The 20731-nt window shown below is 33.5% G+C and overlaps 1 protein-coding gene across 1 annotated transcript in view; it reads right to left on the reverse strand.

Moving 5' to 3' along the window:
• Window positions 1–20731, reverse strand: part of LOC129219187 (fibroblast growth factor receptor-like 1) — an 89634-nt gene that overhangs the window by 19229 nt on the left and 49674 nt on the right. The window contains exon 3 of the mRNA XM_054853508.1: window positions 2709–2993. Within this exon, the coding sequence (XP_054709483.1) occupies window positions 2709–2993 (285 nt within the window). The remainder of the gene's footprint in view (window positions 1–2708; window positions 2994–20731) is intronic.

Genomic DNA, 20731 nt, shown 5'->3' on the forward strand with positions numbered 1-20731 from the left:
CAAATGCAGAAACATATTACTTAGTGTAATTCTTTTGAATTACGTAAATGTAACTTGCAATAATTTTTGCTATTTTAGCAAAGTGATTCTAAGTAAGGCTTACAATAATTAGTAGTTGGTTTTATTGGTTTGGCGAAACACACTTTCCAACACGAAATACTTCTCCATTGAATTATTATTATGTCCAGAGATATTTTATTAATGGATTTTTAGCTTCTAAAAATATGTTAATATGGATTTCCACCAAACAGAAATAAGAATTTTTGTAAATGTATTCCTCAGCTAATTTTATCACACTGCAAGAGAGACTGCTGTTTTTATACAGTAAGATAACCATTTTAAAGTTAATGTGTTGAAAAGTTTGGAATGCTCCAAAATTCTCTAATTATAGAAGGGAATGAAAGTTTAAATTCCCAGGAATTTAATAAGTAAACTCTTAAAACTTTGCAAACGGTAAAATATTTCTATTTGAACATTTTTAAAACGGTTTGAAACAAAAAATACACTACTAATTATACATTCGATAGAAAAAAACTCCTAGCAAATCGATCTTTTTCTTGTGACTCAAGTTTTACTCTAGTAATTCATTTTAAATGGTCAACAAAAAAAAAAGTCCGATTTCAGAAATTAATCTTGACGTAAAATGTTGTGCTGAATTCAATATGTAAACAGTATTCTCCGTCGCCTACAGATTTTTTGTGACATACAATGGAAGTTTGAAAGAAATGTGTATATTCACACAAGCATCATTAATACTAAAAAAAATTATGGAACACTTGGTGATTGTTTATTTCTTTTTGTATTTGGTATCATGAACATCCCTCTTAAATGTCCATCATTAAGTATTTGCTCACTTGGATTGGGGAGATCCAAGATGTCTTCTTTAAGTTTTACATCACTAATGTGTGGAAATTCTGGTTTTTGTATTAAACTCCAGCTCCAGTGTCGCCAATAGTCTTTACAAAGTTTTTGGAAAAGCCCTATTTTATATAAAGTGTCGGTGGAATTATGGGTCATTATTTTTCATTATTCTTGCAACTGCTCTCCCATTCTACCATAAAACGACAATATTGTATAAAGCCCAAGCAGTTAATCCTTTTTTTTTCATTTTTGACTTAGGCTTTATTTTCTGTCAAAAATAATTTGCCCACAGAATGCGTAGTACTTAATACTATCTGATAAAAGTTTCCTATCTGCATACTATATTTATGGAAGAATTAATACAAAGGATCACTTAATCTATTTGTACTGTTCAAATACAAACATATGCATTACAGAGTCAGTGTTATTACAGTATAATAAATCATTTTCCTGAGAGTAAAACCTATAAATTTTTTTATGTCTGCATTAAAATATTAAAAAAAATATTTTAATTCAATTTCATCCCAAAAATGGGCGCAAATGAATCTGAACACCATGTCGCCACTGCAGTAACGGCAAAGCTGTGTATGTAACACCACATGTATTATCTTCACGACAGGCTTTTAGCTGTGAATTATGTGTTTTTAACATTACGTGGCATTGAAACATATTTAAAAAATTAAAAATATTAGCCCTATGACTGCACAAAAACTGGGTAATAGAAAAATTCTGATTGGATATTTGAGATCGGTGTTACAAAATATCTAAGGAGTACTACAAATGTTTAAAGTGGCAAAAATGTTTTTAACAGTGTAATTAAAAATATCTTTTTATGATCATACGACCATTTTAAATCCAGGAGCTCTAATGACTCAAGAGACACTTTGAACTAAAAAACAAAAGCGAGATGAAAGTCTTTATTTTTTTTAATTTAACAGTTTATGAAAATACGTCCGTCAGTGGACATAAATACGATTAACAATATATATTCTGGCATAATACGTGCGGATTTGTCAAAGATTTAAAAAATGTCTTTCGCAGCACTCAAGCATTGGCTACACGACATTTTAATTTAATGAAATATATTCATGATTATTATTATTTTTTATTATTTTGAAAACTTTTCTTCTGAAGACATTTAGCCATTATTGAGAAAATTGCAAGTCATATAAGAACACAGCTTAATTCCATCGATTAAACTACAACTACTTTCTAATATAGTGAAAACTTTTTGAAAAAGTAAAGCAATTCTATCACGCTCAGTCCCGGAAGAGCGTTCACTTCATTAAACGCATTCGTGTTGTAAGCAACACTGCTTAAAAATTGCCATTCACAACTTTCTGCTCATCACTTAATCAAATGTATATCTTAATGGGAATAAAAAAAAAAAGAATTGACTTTATTTTACACAGGATGAGGGAACATTATTTAAAAAATATTGAAATGTGACATACACTTTTTTATAACAATGCAACTACAGTTTTGTTCCGAGAAGTAAAGGGCACAATGTTCATTTTTAAATGATAACTAAAAAGTTTTTTAATTTTAAAAACAGCTATCATAAAATGTTATATAGAACATAATAAGCAATATTTTATTTAAAAAAAAAGCCCATAAATGACAATACAGTGAACAAATAACCACGTCAATTCCTATTAAAAAATATTTAAAAAACTTTAATCACATCTCGTGAAAAATTTCGTTTTTGCGACATAGTGCCCTTTACCTCCCAGGTACAAAACTAATGCTAGCTAAAGTGAAAAAAAAAAAAAATGTTGTGCAAAGATTGGCCAATGCTCCGGATCGTTTTGCCTTGGTCATAAAAGAAGTTCATCGAAAGTACTAACCTAAGACGACCAACGTCACGTTCGTATCCAATTTCCCGAACCCGTTTACAGCTCTACAGACATAGAGCCCAGAATCCTCGGGGACGGCAGATTTGATCTTAAGGACGCCGTTTTTCTGGACTCGGAAGCGATCTTCGTGGAAAATGTTTAAGGGCTCTTTGCCGCGGTACCACTCGAAAAACACGGTGTCCGGATCGGCTTGGACAGGGCAGGGTAGCTGGACTTTGGCCCCTTCTGGAACCACCCTCTCCATTTCGTAGGCTTCGGGGATGAGGCGAGGAGGACCTAAGGTAAAAGCAGAATGCTGTTAACGAGAGAGGCAGCATAGTAAATGTCGGTAAGAAATCAAATCTGGGACAAAAGAGTTTGCGATGAAGGAAGCATGGCTAAGACTAAGAAAATGGTCGTCACAGGAAAAATTGTATGCATTAAAGAAATCAGTCTTTTCATTTACATTGAAATAACAGTGTTAAAAAGGCAAAAACAATTAAAAACATGTTTATTGTGTACAACTTATTATTATTCTTTTTTTTTCGGGGGGGGGGGGTATTGTACTTTTATAGATAGGGGTGGAGTCGGAGACAAAATAACCGACTCTGGCTCAGACTCCGACTTATGAAAATTTAGAGCATTCGACTCCGACTCCTTCACCCCAAAATCTGTGCGACTCCGGACCCTTCTCAGAACTGCGGACTTAAAATCAGTTTTTGTTTCCATTAATGTTTATGGTATAATGGTTGATCTTGTTACTTAGTAGTTTTTAAAATAGGTACAAAAATACTTTGCTCTAATGCTTTCGGGTTTCAGACTTGGGTAGATATTTAGTGTCAAATGTAAAACAATGAGCAAATCTCGCATGTGTTTTTTTTTCCTTTTAAGATCACAACTTTCACCTGACAATCACAAAGCTTCTTGATCGCTCGGAAGAGACAATAATAACAGTGGTTATATTACTGATGTGTGTTAAACTTATTCCCTGTGCAGAGTAGTAATTTGAGCATGACAAATGTAACGTACCAATTCATTTTAATCATTTATTCACTAAAAATATTCATTGTAAAATTTGACCTTTAAAGGAAATATTTTAAAATCAATGAATACGAATATCGAAGAATATTTTGAAGGTTTGAACTACAAAAAATTAATTTTTACCTACTACAGTCAAACAGATCGCTACTTTAAGTTTTCAATTCGGTATAAACTGATAGAGGAAATAATTTGAATGTACCGTTTTATACAACGTGGAGCTTTAAAAAAGAAAAAAAATCCAAAGACTCAAAAAAGGCTCCTTGCTCAAAATAGGTAAAAACCTCGTAAAACCTGTTTTTTTTTTCGCGCTGCGCAGACATAGAAAAAGCCTATGATGTTATATTTTGGACAAAGCGGATTGACATGACATAACTAAAAATTGTTAAATGAAAGTATGCGACCAATGGCTGAGCTCAGAAACAGTAACGAAATAGGTCAAGAAAACTGGTTTTGACTTCAAATGGTGATCAAAGAAATTTAACAGGTTTTGACTTACAATGGTTATGAAAGGGAAACAGTCAAACTACTGTTGAGATTTTAGCTATCAGCCTTTACTTAGAGAAATAATTAAATCCTCAAGACTGTAATTTTTAACATTTTTATTAAAAAAAATAATACATAAAGATTTCAGTGTTTTTTCATGGCGAAATTGTTTAAGTACAAAGATTTTATTTCAAATGTTTTAGTAAAAACCTAACGTTCTTGTTTCTAATGTGTATTGGCTGTGTATGTTTTTACATCAATATATTCTATTTTAGTAGATTGAAAATTAGGGAAAAGGTATGCGGTTTGAACACTTTTCTTCTAGCAGTATCAAGAAAAATCCACTACTATCCTCCTATTTCTGCTCTTTACTGTTATTTGCTTATTTATCTTAGTGTTGCACTTGCTCGATATTTTGCTGTCTTTGTATTATATATACATATATTTCTTCAGATCTTGATGTACAATTCATATTTTTGTTTCAAAACTTATCAATTCGAAACTCTATAATTTTCTAAAAGTCAAAATTGTTTCGGTAATATCAAGAGAACAAAAAAAAAAAAAAAAAAAAAAAAAAAAAAAAAATGAAAAAATTGCTGTGAATGTCTCATACAAAGGAAAAAATACAAAATTCTTCTAACAATCGCTGCAAAATAATGAAAATGACGCAAAGGTTTAGTTTCTTTAACTGTCGACAAAAGTATGAAAGAAATCGAGCAAAATACTTTTAACCGTAAGTGATATAGTAGAGTCCCTTAAATTCGCATACCACTCGTTGCCCGGGCTCAATTCAGGAAACTCGGTCTGGCAGCACGAAAAAAACCCTTGCGATAAACCTGGACCAATTCTTCGGGATAACACGGCATTTTCAAACTCGGCCACGTCTCGGTCCTAATTAGGCCCAGTTTTCGAGACTCCAGATTATATTTTGCAAAATCATGCAACTTGTATCATGACAGATTATGTAAACAGGGTTTATAATTTTTATCTCTATCGCAAATGTTACCCTAACTTCAATATAGAAAATTGAGAGAAAAAAAAAAGAGTTTGCTTGTTAACATAATCTGAAATAAATAAATTTTCTTAAAATCAATTACCTTTTCCCCTGAAGTTGTGATCTGTCAGTTTTTGCTTTTGGAAAAACGTTACCCAGATTGTATATTGAAAAAACTCATAACTTGTGCAAAATTACGATCAATAACTATTTGTTTTGTTTTTCAGCAATGTATTCTCCTGATACCATCCATTATCACTCCTGACCGTTGTTTAAGTAATGATCACCCCTACAGTGTTTTATTACCCCCAAAGGTGTGATATTACTTGCTCTAATTGGGAACCATTGGTCAATTGTGAAATGTCAGACTGTTAGAAAAATTAGAAACATTAGAAACCTAATCTGTATAAAAGGAAACAAAATAAGAACTATCATACCATAGAGGTGGCAACTTATTGATTCTTTTTCTTTAGTGATTTTAGTTCATCAGTGAAATTGTCATAGTAAAAATTTAGCGTTAAAACTTAAATAAACGATTGAGTGAAAAAATGATAGTTTAATGTTTTGATAGTTTTATTTATCATTTGAAGACATTATTGTGAAACACATTATAATTTATTAACTGTTTTGCAAATGCAAGAAAGGTGTTTACTTTTTTTTTTTTTGAAATACTTCAAATTATTAGATTAAAAACGATTTATTTCTGGTTGTCTTCATTTGGGATGAACCAGTTAGCAAATTGATCAAATCGATTAATTGTCAAAGAATTAATCTGTCTAAGAATTAATCTAATAAATACCGATTAATAGACTTCCAAATAATCATAATGATTATTGTTTTTAATACTACAATTTCTCCTATGTTTAGTTAGTAGACCGCTTTCTGCTTACACTTTTAATTCAGTTTCGACATTTTAGCTATCAATAATCATTTAGTACAGGCCTTTTATCCTTATGCAAATCATAAGGAACTGTCAACGCACGATACTGAAGGTAGGCTGTGGAGAAAAGTATATTAACACATGAGATAAGTGCAGCATTGTATAGATGATTGAGTGAGGATTAATAAGAAGTAGAGAATTAAATTTTAAAAACTATCAACGACTTAGTGTAAAATAAGGTACAAACATTTTTTTATCACGCAACATTTGCAGATTACTACATATACGTGTTTTGGGGTTTCAAGGAACCTCTACCAAAAAGTAGAGGTTCCTTAACAACGAAGCTTCCACTACAACGAAGTGTGAGCTTTAGGATGAAAAGGCATCCGAAAAAGCAGATGACGTTTTATCCTGAAGCTCATACTTTGCTGCACTTAAAAAAGGGTTCCTCGACCTACTACTTTTTTTTTTTTAAATAAGCATTAATTCAAAATATTTTTTGAATGGATGGTTTAACATTTTTTCATTCTATAAATTTTATTATTATTTTTCACTTTCATGTTACACTTTGTTGTTTCAAAATCAAGTATTTATTTTTTGTTTATGAACTCGTTCAGCATAGTTCCTACGATTAATCGGTAAAAATTTTTCGATTATAAATAATCGGCCTAGAGGCCGATTACCGATTAATAAACATTAATCGGTGCATTTTTAATCTTTGTTATAGTACTTCATCAATCCTTCACGTAACGTTAATTTTCAAAGGTATATTTATAAACTATTTAGTTTGCTAAAATAGCACAATGAATTTCAAATAACAAATGCCTAACAAAGCATTCTATATATATAAACATAGCTCTCAGAAAAACTGAGTAAATTCAAGAGGGGTAATCAAAATAAGGGTTTTTTTTTTTTTTTTTTTTTTTTTTGCCGCATGGAGAACATAAGTCGTTGTGCCGGCAAAAATGGCAATTAGAGGAAATGGGAAAACCCTCCTTAACCCATTTCAGGTCGAGCATGGAAATTTTATAAAATGTGGTAATATTTTCTTAAAATTGGGTTTAAAATACATCCATTAAGACACAAAAAAAGTTTCTTGCATAAAAAATAATACTTAATTAAAAAAGTAAAATGGTGCGTATACGCACCATTGGCCAAATCAATGAACAAATATTTCAGTGGAACAATATTATTCTTAGTCGAATTTTTACATTTTTAAATGAAAATATTCGAAGCATTTTGGATGTAAATGAACTGTGCATTTGAGGCACAAGTAAAACGTGTGGTTTTTGCGCACTTTACATCGTCTGCGGGCTTTTTCTTCGTGTTCATTTATGGTATATGCGATTCTATCAGTTCGTATTTCTTTCGGCAGAGCTGTGGATGATGGACGACCCTTGCTTGGATGTGTTATTTGTACCGTATTTTCACCAAATAGATTGTCCTTGAATTTAGCTTTTAATAAGGCAATCGCTATGTATGACCTAAAGTCTGTAAGTGGCATTTTTGTGTTATTAGCAATTCTATGTAGCTTCCATGAATTCACTATCACACTATCAATAATATTTGTAAATAATGTCCACCACCATTTTTTGCATTGAATTCTGATCTGGTAATTTGCTATAGCATTGTCATACAGGTCAACGCCTCCCATATACTTATTGTAGTCCAAAATAAAGTTCGGTTGTGAAATAGAAATTTCTTTTCGTTCACTGCGGCTATACCTTTTGGCATTTAGAATTGGCAAAATGGTCCCATTATTGGTAACAATCGTTTCTACAGCATTGTCGTTCTATTTGATAGCCAATGTTTTCGCATCCTTGTTGAATGCAAAATCATAGGAACCCCGAGGTTTTTTTTCATATTTTTGGAGTCATCCAATACACATTCAGCAATGTGACTTTCGCAAGCTGTTCCAGATGCAAAAAAAAAAAAAAAAAAGTTTTGGAACAACGTTAAGTAATTTCATAATAACACTTGTTCCTAATGGCATTTTTTGTTGATTACTGCTAGTCTCATCACCTCCATACGGAATGAATTGGAAATGGTATCCGTTTGAATGAGCACAAACACCAAAATTTGAATCCAAACCTTACTGGCTATCCCTTTATGAACATTTTTGATGAATGTCTTCCAAAATAAGGCACCATCTCTTCGTCAATTGACAAATTTTGAGAAAAGATTCTAAATTGTAGATACTTTTTTTTATATGCAGGAAAAATGGGCGTAATTTAGCAAACTTGTCTGTTTTATCAAGGCAAGAGTTATCGGATAAATGGATATTTTGTTTTATGTTTTTAAATCTGATTCGATTCGTGCTTTTCCAAATTATTGGCAGTCCTTTATCCTCATCTAAAGACCAGTACATATCTACTTGGGGAAGAGAATGGTATCCAGAAAGAATTAGTATGCCTAAAAATCTTTTCAAGTCGGTTGCTGAAAATTGGAAATCGTGACTATTATTGTCATTAGCATATTTTTTGGAAAAAAAATTAGACAAATCTATTAAGACACATAATTTAGACACATCTATTAGACAAATTTAAATGAAATAACAACAATTTGCAAAAAAAAGAAAAAAAAAAACCGTACGCGATTCCTTGCATAAAAACTAGATTTTCAATTTTTGCTTATTGTTCATGCATTCGGCCAATGGTGCGTTTGCGCACCATTAAATTTGAATAACGATTTATAAGATTTATTATGACATTATTTTTATTTTTATTTTATCTATAGAATTTACAACTTTAACCCATTATAAGAACGTGTGGTTAATGTCAAGTGGATTAATTATACAATTTCGAAAAGTTGAATTTGACAGTCGATGTTTCAAGGTAAAAAACAAGCATGTTTTGAAATTTTCTCTAAAGAAAGTGCTTGCTCCAAATGAATTACTATTATTTCATAGATGCCTTCAAAACCTTTTAAAATAGCATAAAAATTACATTTGTAAAAAATATACGAAACAGCGTTAATTAAAAATTCTTTACTGAAATGGTGCGTATACGCACATTTGGCCGAAAATGGGTTAAAAGTATTTTGATATGCAGCGATATACTGTAAAACATACAATCCTTACTACTGCTATATATTCGTAAGCATCAACAGAAAAGAGAGATTATTAATTGTAACTTCAAAGATACTTTTTCACTGAATCACATAGTCAAATTCAGTAGTCCTTTTCCACAAGAGTAGCCTCTCAACAGTCACTATCTGTTTTCTTCATTGTTCATAATAGTTCGATATTGTGTATAGTAGCGATATGTTATATATAATCTGAAATTTCAAAGCTATTGTATGAGTTAAAATGCAGAATTTTAAACGAAAATAGGTCAACTTTAAATCTTCACTTTGGATTTTACAATGCTCTGTTTACTGTGTAGAATTTTCAACCTCTCCTCGATACAAAGCAGTTGTATTTTCCTTTTTCTTACTTAGTAATGTCCCAAAGTGCAGGCAATGTAAGTTTGTAAATTGTGATACATCGTATTTTTGATAATCTTTCCAGTAAGGCGAAAGTACATTATTCAAAACGAAAAAAGGAAGAAATTAACAGAAAAGTTGAAAAGGGAACAAAAAGTCTAGCTTTTAGTTTAAGTTTTGTAGCGGAAAACTTGATTTCTATTAATAAATAGAATAATTAGTGTATTTTTTAGTTTTTTAAGTTGGTTTCATAAAACCAATGTCTAATAAACAAAATCTTGTGAAACAAAAAGAGGTAGGCATGAATAAGGCAAAATATTTTTAAAATGTCTTCTATTGTGTACAGAATCTCTAATCCCCTGAAATTTTTGCTCTAGTAACTTCTCACAAAATTTATCTACCAAGACATATATTTTATTAAATTTTTCAAAGCTTGTCTTACGCTAATTGTTCGTTTCAAAACTTTGATTAGGTTGTTAAAATAATATAAGCAATTATTTTGTTTCTTTTCGGTATTCTTAAAATAACTCTATTTCAAAACTACAAAGCACCTAAATATTAGAACATCCTAAGTTATTTATTTTCACACTTTTCATTAAGTCTTTAAACAGAAATAAATACTATACTAGAATAAAACCGGAGAATGTGAAAAAGTAGAACCTCTAATACATTATGATTTCGTAATAGGATTTACTTTTAAACTGTTCAAAACACCTTTTTCACTGAAGTACATTTGCATAAGAATTTTACGTCTATCAAGCTTTAAATTACCAAACTTAATTTCATTTATTTATCTGCGATATCGACTTTGAAAGTTTTCTTTCTTTTCATTTCTAATCCTAGTCTATCGGTAATCACTAATAAATTTTATGGGAAGAAATAAATAGTATAAACTTGCAGATTTTATTTGAATAATATCAGTTCACGAGATTAAGTTTTGAACAAACTTTCTATTTCCAATCCTTTCCCCGTACAACAAATTCCAGCTTTTTCTAGTGAGTACAGAAACTGACAGACGATTTCGAATCAAGCAAAGGAACAGAGAACTGATATCTTTATTAGTAGAAGGAAAACAACTCATCGTGGAGAAAATTGAAACAATCGATAACCAACTGTTTGAACACTGTACAAAAATAGGATTGTTCTGTGGAAAACAATCTAAGGAACGTCGTGTCTCAAAATATGCTATGAAGACTTACAAACGTAAAAACTTGATTTATGAGCAAAATATAAACGAAAATGAAAGCTATACATTTTAGAAAAAAATGTTTAAGGAAACAAAGCAATAATGAACTTAAAATTTATGACATTTACATTTTTTTTATTTAAATTTTGGTACGCATCAACACCAGATATATAGATACATGAATTTGAGTGGTGACCAAAATTGTGTACACACTTGGAATTTTTTCCTTTTAACTGCGTATGCTAAAAAAAAACGTTACGTTTCACACTTTTTACTACTTTTAGTCACTGAAATCGATATAATAAGCAAAAAAAAAAAAAAAAGGAGCAAGAAAAAAACTTTTGTTTTCCGAACGCTTAATTTTTAATTAATTTTTTAAGTGCCCGATTTTGAAAATAAGGCGTGGTCTTTATGACGCCATAAATCATGCACTTTGGCGCATCTGTCTATCGCGTTTCCACATTATTATAATCAAGAAGCGAATTAAATATCACACAATACGTTTGCTATCAACCATATCAATGACAACACATGTGAATAAAGAAGCGAATTAAATATTCTGCTCTGTGAACGGCAGCAGTGAATGGTATTTCATCATTTAAGATGTCATCGGCAAAAGCGTAAACAATGAAAACGCATAGATTAAAACAAGTTTTTAAAAATATTAAACTTGGTCAAATTATTTTAAAAAAATGGTCATATCCTATGTTTTTAAGCATGCTCTTTCCGAAGAAAAATACTTTTAAAATTTTGGAAACAACCCCATTATAATTTGTTTCCAAAAGAAGTTTTCCCTTCCAAAGAAAAAGCTTAATAATGTCCTGTTCCAACTGTAAACATGATGCTTCTGCTAGTAGTATACTAACATTTGATTGATCAGGACAAGAACAAACCAGGAAAGTCAGGCGTAACAAACTACAGTGTAACTCTATTTGTTTTTAGATTAAAGTACGTATCACTCTTATGTAATGCAAATTTTTGAATTTTGTCTTTTGCATTGATTTCAGCATTACATTTTCTTTAAAAAGATGTATACGAGTTGGTATTTTGTGAAACGTAACATTTTATATAGGCATAATACACAGTTAAAAAACAAAATATTCTTCAATTTTGGACACCACTGTAAAAACAGTAGGAGACAAGATTTAAATTCGAATTCTAAAATTATTTTAAGTATTTTTAGTACACTAAACTTCCGATTATCCTCGGAACTGAATGGCACAAGTGCCGGGAATAATAAAAATCTCGGATGAACTGCAGAAAGGCTAAAATGAGGGACTAATAAGGGAAAAATCGTTGTTCCTCAAAAACTTGGCTGCATAGATGCATAATAATTTCTACAAACAGTGAAAATGTATACATTACAGCAAAAATGCTTTGTATTTTTACCTAACAATATTTAACATCAATCAGGAAGAAGTCTAGTATAGTAAAAAGATAAATAAGCTAATAAATAAATAAAACAAAAACAGCTGAATTAAAAATTTCAATTTTTCGACCAAAAAAAGAAAAAAACCTGCCATTAGTGTTTCCTTTTTGCTAACAAAAATACATGTTCCTCATTGTTAAATGACACGCGGATAATCCGTCCCGCGGATAACCGGGAGTTTACTGTAATAATATCCTTGACATACTTTAGGCGGTGAAACACGTCGCATTTCTCGTGCGCAGTCTCAGAAATGGACTTTCAAATTTGACGAAATTTTCTTCTTTTTTGACGAAACCACTTCCAGGGATGTGCTCCGAGCGAACATTTCGTCAAATTGAAGAAACTGCTTTTGTTAGTGATTTGAGGATGCGAATTTCGTCAAATGTAACGAAATATTTCTTCATTCTAGTTTCGTCAAATTAACAATAATTTTCGTAATTTTGAGAACATTAGTTTCGTCAAATTAATTTCTTCATATATGAGGACGTTAATTTCGTAAATTTTTAAGAAAATTTATTTCCTTTTTTTTTCTTTGAGCATATTATTTTTTTTTTATTTTTGAGAATACAGTCGAGCCTCGTTAATTCGAACACGCTTAAAACAAATAACTGCTGAAATGAACTTTTTTTCAATCCTTGTCTTATTGTTTATTGTTTTTCGGATAAAGCGACCCACGTTTTTAATGGTCCCTTTAAGTTCGTTATAACGAGGTTCGACTGTATTTTATAATATTCGTGTTCGTGCGATCAAATCGTAACTTCAGAATCTTACCACCGTAGTTTCCCACTTTAATGCGTATAGTCACTTTCACAGGCCCGCCATTTATGCGGTCAGGGGGTCATTTGCCCCCCCCCCCATCTTGATTTTTGAACATTCATGTTTTTACACATGACTGGCCGTCGTTTTAGTTGGTTTTCTGTAAAATTTTTATTGAGTACAGACTCTTTGCCATATTTGGGAAAAAATTAAAATAACGGGCGTGCAGCCCCCTCCCCATAAAAAAAAGACAAGTAATTGTTGAAAAAAGAGGCACATAAAATATGTCAAGCAAATTTTTATTTATGTAAAAATGCAAACAAACAACTTAAAAAGGGTAAAACAAATCATTGCAGATTAAACTCCCCATGTTATCTAATTAAACCCCCCTTAATGGGGGTTCTCCTTCAAAAAATCTAATTTTTGTGGGATATTTCCCAGTTTGGCACAGAGGTTCGTTATTGGAGGCTCGGGAATTCACACAAGGTCGTTTATGTCCCTCTATGTGGGGGGGGGGGGCAGACAACCCCGCATTGGGGGTTCTTCGTATTAAAAAAAGTTTTTTGTCCGATCTTTTTAAAATTTGCCACAGAGGTTCTTAGATGCTCAATAATCACGCAGGGTAGTTTTCATCACTTTATAAGGGGGGGGGGGGAGGGTCCTTGAAAAAATCTAGTTTTTGTCGGATCTTTCCAAAATTTGACACAGAGGTTCTTTGATGCCCGGCGATTCACGCAGGGTAATTTTCGTTCCTCTATGGGGGGGGGGGGCAACCCCTATAGGTAGTTTTCCTACAAAAAAATCCAGTTTTTGTTGGATCTTTCCGAATTTGGCACAGAGTTTCGTTATTTGATGCTCAGGAATTCTCATAGGGTGATTTTCGTTCCGCTATGGGGGGCAACCCCCATACGGGGGGGGGTCTTATAAAAAATTTTTTTATCATATATTTTCAAAATTTGAAACAGAGGTCCTCTGATGCTCGGGAATTCACACATGGTAGTTTTCAACCCTCTATGATGGGGGGGTGGAGCTACCGCGCATTGGGGGTTCTCCTTATATAAAAAAAAGTTTTTGTCCGATCTTTTCTAAATTTGCCATAGAGGTTCTTTGATGCTCAGGAATTCACGGAGGTTAGCTTTCGTCACTCTATGGGGGTGGGGGGGTAACCCCGATAAGGGTTTACCTTGAAAAAAATTCATTTTTTGTCGGATCTTTCCAAAATTTGGCATAGAGGTTCGTTTATTGATGCTCAGGAATTGAACCACCAAATGGGGGTTTTTCTTATTAAAAACCAGTTTTATCAGGTCTTTTCCAAAATTGTCACAGATGTCCTTTGACGCTCGAGAATTCCCGGTTTCGTCCCGCTATAGAGTAAGAAACCATGTGTGTGTCTGGGGGGGGGGGTCTTATAAGAACCCAGTTTTCGTCTGATCTGTTCCAAATTTGGTACATTTGTCTTTTGATGCTTGGGAATTCCCATATTGTAGTTTTCGTCCCGCTATATGTGCCAAACCCCACAGGAGTTTTCTTTATAAAAATCCAGTTTTCGTCGGATCTTTTCTAGATTCGGCCCAGATGTCCTTTGATGCTGGAAATCCACATAGGATAGTTTCCCATGGGGTAGTATTCATACACTGTTAAAACTACAGGTTGCGATTGGCACCTTTCAAGGGTGAAAAGCTTGTTCACCAGCGACACCCTATACGGTGCCGAAATATCACCCTTAAAATGGGTGAAAAACTGGCACCCTTAACCCCAGCGTGCACCGTAGGTGAAAAGATGGCATACTAGGAGTGAGAAATGGCACCCTCACTTTTCCGTATTGCAGGTTTTAATATTCAGTTCTTGCGGAAAGGGCGCTACCCCTCCCCCAATGGAAAATAGGTAGCCCCTCATGTGGTACGGGGAGGGGGGGCTTGGGGGGGGGGGGTTCAGGGGGCTGTTCCCCAATACAAGATCGTAAAAAATCGATAGTTTTTAAAAAACATCCCCTTTTTTGACTGAAGCAGTCTGCGCTATGACCCACTCCGCCCCCCCCCCCCATTTGGTACACCCCGCTGTTTTTAATCTTATTGGAATAGACTTTTTACTATCTAGATGGCCGATGGCTGTTAACTATTGCAGTTACTTGCGGAAGGAGATGTTCCTCCTACATAGTAATTCTCTCCCCCCCCCTCATGGGGGTGGGAGGGGGCGATTCCCCCCCCCAAAAAAACGAAACAATAAAAAAAACTAAAATTTTTCAAAAACCAAACTTAAATATTAAGTCTGCGCCACCCGCTCAACTACCCCCCCCCCCCCATCGCAAGCCACACTGCTTTTGTCCTTATTCGAATAAAATGCTTAAATTTTTTATCCAGATGGTCGATGCCAGTTCCCTATCGCAGAGTTACAGGGCGTAAGGGGATGCCCCCTAAATAGAAATTTACCCTACTTAGGTCATGGGGGTGGGGGTGGGGGCTCCCCCTCCCCCCCCCAAAAAATATGAAAATTAAAAATTTTCAAAAACCAACCGTAAAAATCTGAAGTCTGCGCCACCCGTTCAACTATCCCCTCCCCCCCCCCCCCCCGTAGGCCACACTGCTTTTGGTCTTAATGGAACAAAAATAGCTTGAACGTTCTTTTATCCAGAGGGCCGATGGCTGTTCCCTATTGCAGAGTCACTTGTAAAAGAAGATGTTCCCCTAAAATAGGATTTCACCCTCTTAGGTATTAGGGGGGGTCTGGGACATCCCCCCTCCTTCGGAAAAAAAACATAACTATCAAAAAACTTAAGTTTTTAAAGGAAAAACTTTAAAATTTTGAAGCTTGCGCCATGACCCGCTCCACCCCCCCCCCCCTTGTCGTAGGACTCACTGCTTTTGATCTTATTGCAATAAATTGCTTGAATTTCTTTTATTCAAAAGGCCGATGCTTGTTCCATATTGCGTTTACTTTCGGGAAGGGGGTGCTTCTCTGAAAGTAAAAGTTAACCCGATTAGGTAAAACGGGGGGTGGGGTGGTCACCCCCCCCCAAAAAAAAAGAAAATCACCATAAAAACTGAATTTTTTAAGAAATAAACCTTAAAATTTTGAAGTCTGCGCCATGATTCGCTCCATCACTCCCCCCCCTCTCCCCCGTAGGCCCTACTACCTTTTGGTCTTATTCAAATAATAAGCTTGATTTTTTTTTAATCCAGAAGGTCGATGGCTTTTCCCTATATCATACCCCCCATCCTTAAAAAAAATTAAAACCATCAAAAAACTAAAATTTTTAAAGGAAAAACTTTAAAATTTTGAAGCTTGTGCCATGACCCGCTGCAACCCCCCCCCCCCCGTAGGACCCACTGCTTTTGATCTTATTGCAATAAATTGCTTGAATTTCTTTTATCCAAAAGGCCGATGCCTGTTCCATATTGCATTTACTTTCGGGAAGGGGGTGCTTCCCTGAAAGTAAAAGTTAACCCCTTAAGTAAAACGAGGGGGGTCAATCCCCCCCCCCGAAAAAAGAAAGAAAATCACCACAAAAACTGAAATCTTTAAAAAATAAACCTTAAAAATTTGAAGTCTGCGCCATGACCCGCTCCATCCTCCCCCCCCCCACCAATAGGCCCTACAACTTTTGGTCTTATTCGAATAAATAGCTTGATTTTTTTTAAATCCAGAAGGCCGATGGTTTTTCCCTACTGCAGAGTTATAGCGGAAGGGGATGTTCCCCTTTAAATAGGAATTCCTACCCACATGTTATGAGGGTGAAAGCACCCCCCCCCCAAAAAAAAAAAATTATAAAAATTAAAATTTCTTAAAAACAAACCTTAAAAATATGAAGTCTGCGCCACTCGCTCAACTCATTAATGTGGTTTGACTGTAACAGGAAATTTCTTAATTGACTGTGATCAACCACTGGCACCACGTTATACTGAATTCCACTTAATGGTGGTCTGAAACAATTTTTACTCGTCTCGGTACAACAGACCACCAATGGTTCTGAATGCTAGTCAATGCATAAAAAATTTTATTGCAAATACAAGCCAAGGAGCAAATTTGTAAAAAGTTGCTAGTACAGAATGTGCTGTAAATAAAATTATACATATAAACAAAAAACAAGCAAGTGTTACAGATTTATTCCAATAGCCCACTGGTAAAGAGTTGAGAGGGGGATGTTACACACACTCCTCCAAGTGAAACGATACCTCTGGGGGTGCTGGACCAGGGATTGCTCATTTTCTGGTCTGAATCAGAAAATCAGAGCTATCTTCAGGGTCACATCCAACTGGTTAAACTACAAATAGTGGCAGGTACGGATTCGATTCTTTACCCTAGAGCGACGAGTGGTAAAGAATCGAATTTTTAAACAATATGCTTAGATACTGTTTAAGGCTTTCACGGCCGGCGTCAATATGAGGAGATAACATTTCCGGGCTCATGATGGCTGCAGCAAAGCAAGTCGAAACGTCTGGAATTTCTACTCCAACTAGACCACGGCCAATAAGCCCGGAAATGTGATCTCCTCATAATATGCTTAGATTTTTAAGCCCTGCAGACCCTTATCTGATACAATATGTAAACTCTGAGTTCTACTGTGTTTTTTGAAAGCCATATCAATTTTTCAGATTTTAGAATATTTCTTACAGTAGAACTTCAATTATCCAAACTCCAACTTTCCGAATCACTTTCAGAATTTCTGAAACAAAAATACAGTAAAACCTGTAAAGTTGATCACCCTTGTAAGTTGACCGCCTTTTTTCAGGAACGTAATTAGCCTTTATCGTATAAATCAACCTCTATAAGTTGACCATCTGTTTAAATTGATCATAAAGTAGTGCACCGCAAGTGGTCAACTTACACAGGTTTCACTGTATAAGATAAATTTTAAAAGATTAGACTACCAATCTAATGTAGGCGCAGCATAAACGTTAATGGGATGATAAAAGTAAGATAAATTTTTAAAAAGATTAGACTACAAACCTAGTGTAGGTGCAGCACAAACATTATTGGGATGAAGAGTCAGTGTCATAGTGCAGAAGCTTCTAATGTACAGCACAAGTAAATATACTCAGCACACACACAAGTTAATGTGTTGACTTTCCTTTCAATTAATCAAAGACTTTTTCTCTAAAAATGTTCTTTTCTCCCCTTTTCAACACAAATATTGACTAATGAAAATCCAATCATCCGAATGGGGTTCAGTTTCAATTGAATCAGAAAATTGCAGTTCCACTGTATTGCCATTTCAATTAATATTTTTATGTTATTCTATTAAATTACCAACATATGTATTCTAAAAAAATATCATTCACATAAAAAATGTTAATTTAAATTCATTAATTGCTCCACTCTTCATGGTTAAAGTTAATTTTCCAAACAACATATTTCTATACATTTTTTATAGTCAATGTGTCGAGAAAATTTTTGTTCCATGAAAACAAGAAACAAGAAAGGCACAACAATGTGGCATTAAAATGTTGTACAACAACTTCATGTAGACACACATTAAAAATAAAACTCTTTTACAATGCAATCAAGATGTGAACTTAAGGTGAGCAGGATTGTAAACAGCAAGTTTCCCCCTTTTTTTTATGCGTGCTTGTACCCCAAAAAAATTTTCCAGTCAAATTTGAACTTAAGTTTTTCCTGGCAATATTTCAATAGAATTTCTTTATATTTTCTTCAGTTAGGCCTGAAAAGTCAATCATCACTTAAGCTTACAGTTTCTATAAAAGTGAAGTTCAACAATAATAACACTAAGTAAGGAAAAAAGATTTTAAATTTATTTTATAGAAACATTTTCCCACTATACCTTCTCTTACGTAATGCTAAAGACTTTGTAACTAATGAAAAAATATTTTTCACCACAGGGGGGGTTCACCTTTTGACCCTCCCCTGAATTCGCCCTTGGCCACTGGCAGTGTGGCGAGATCATGCGTAGGTGGTTGAACCGTTATTTGCTTTGAGAAAACCCTGTAGTCTGTCGTCATGTGAATATGAATGCTTGATAGACATAACTTCAAACTGCACCTTTAAATCTACCTTACAGATACTTCACTTGAAGGTCTGACTAAAAAAGAAATACCTTGGCAATTAGTTATTTCAGAACAATATTATTCTACAAACCATGTTATTATGAATTTCCTCACAAATTCTAAAAACAATTTGTCAGGAGCCCACCAATTTTCCTTGCCTCCAAAGATTTTACAATTTTTGTCAGTCTGTGCTTACCCATTTTTGGTTTTGGCTGGACACCAAAAAACCCCAGCTGTTGAAAACACAAAGCCTGTCCTTCCAACTGTCATAACTTATGTATGCAAATCTGAATTTAACTTATGCAGTAACCAAAACTATACACTGAAGCTGCCTAAATGCTGATCCTAACATTCTACTCTAGATATCAACCATTAAACCCAATACATTAAAATTGCATCAGTTAAAACAACTTCACATTTCAATTTTGAATTCTAATCGTTTTGTTGTAACAATTGTTTTCTGTCTGTTCAACTTGATTTTTGTATTCCAGAATTTGTAAATAAAGTTAAGCATTATAAGCTACCTTTTATTAAAAGTACTGTAGGATGGGATAACTTTGGAACATTTTTCAAAGTTTAACTGCTCCTATCTTTATTTTCAAAGAAAAAAGCTAAATAATCACAAATATATCAATTGAGTATTCCTCTTACAAGATATGGCAAAAGAATAACTCTAGTTATAGTGATATTTTATTTAAAAAAATCTAAATTTGTCCTAATCTTACCCCATTGATTGGGATAACATTGGAACAGTGCTTTATCCCAATTCAAAACAGTAGGAAACATGACTTCGAACCATTGTACCATAGGTGCCTGATTTACACTAGGAACAACAAAGGAAATGAGTTATATCAATCCTAGAATATTATATATTAAATAGATAATTAAGAACAATGCATTCTAACTAACAAGTAAAAGATTACGATATTATTTTAAACTGCTATGAAATTTTAAAAAATATATAATAGTGTAACTAATACTATTTAAACACTTTATAAAGTTTAGTTTTTGTCAACCAAAGCCAAAATAAGGCTGTAAACTTACAGCCCTTTAACTTTGAAAATTTCTCAGTCCCATAGTAACCTCGTGAAAAGATGAAAATTTACAATGTACAGGCTGTAAAACATAAACATAGTTATTATACCTTACAACATAACCAGTTATCATGATTGTCAGTTATGAAACCCTATATCCCCAGAAAAGAAACTAATCAGTTTATGCAGAATTTCTGATCAATAGAGACGTACCGAGCAGCACTTTGGCTGAGTAGTCGAGTACTTGGCCTTTCGCTACTCAGCCGAGTACCGAGTTCCAATTATATTTTAAGAAGAACCACGGACACACACGTGACAAATTGTGAACTCATTGGAATAGTAGTATAGACCTCCTCCATATAAAAAAAATAGTTTTTAAAACAAAATTCCAGCTGAAATTTAATTATGTATTATTTAAAAGATTTTGTTTGTGTCAATAATTTTACAAATAAGTTATTTTTTAAAGTAAAAATAAACAAATACATAAAAGGTAGGATTATCAAGTTGGAATTAAAACAAATTATATCAATCTATACTTCTAGTCAGACAAATGTAAAAAATTTTTTTAAAGCAAATGAAACAATGTTAAAAGTACAAATGTGCAGGAGCACTGCAGACACATTCTTCTGCATTACAAGGAACATCTTTTTCAGTGCATAAAATGTGAGCAAATGAACGTAAAAAAATCCGACTTTTGTCGGATGTCTTTAAATCCATAAGCTCACATTTTGTGCATTATAAAAAGCATTCCTTGAAATGCCAAAACACGTGTCTACAGTGTTCCTGCACATTTGTGATTTTAACATT

This window comes from Uloborus diversus, chromosome 3 (assembly GCF_026930045.1).
Source record: "Uloborus diversus isolate 005 chromosome 3, Udiv.v.3.1, whole genome shotgun sequence".
In the NCBI taxonomy this organism is placed as follows: Eukaryota; Metazoa; Arthropoda; class Arachnida; order Araneae; family Uloboridae; genus Uloborus; species Uloborus diversus.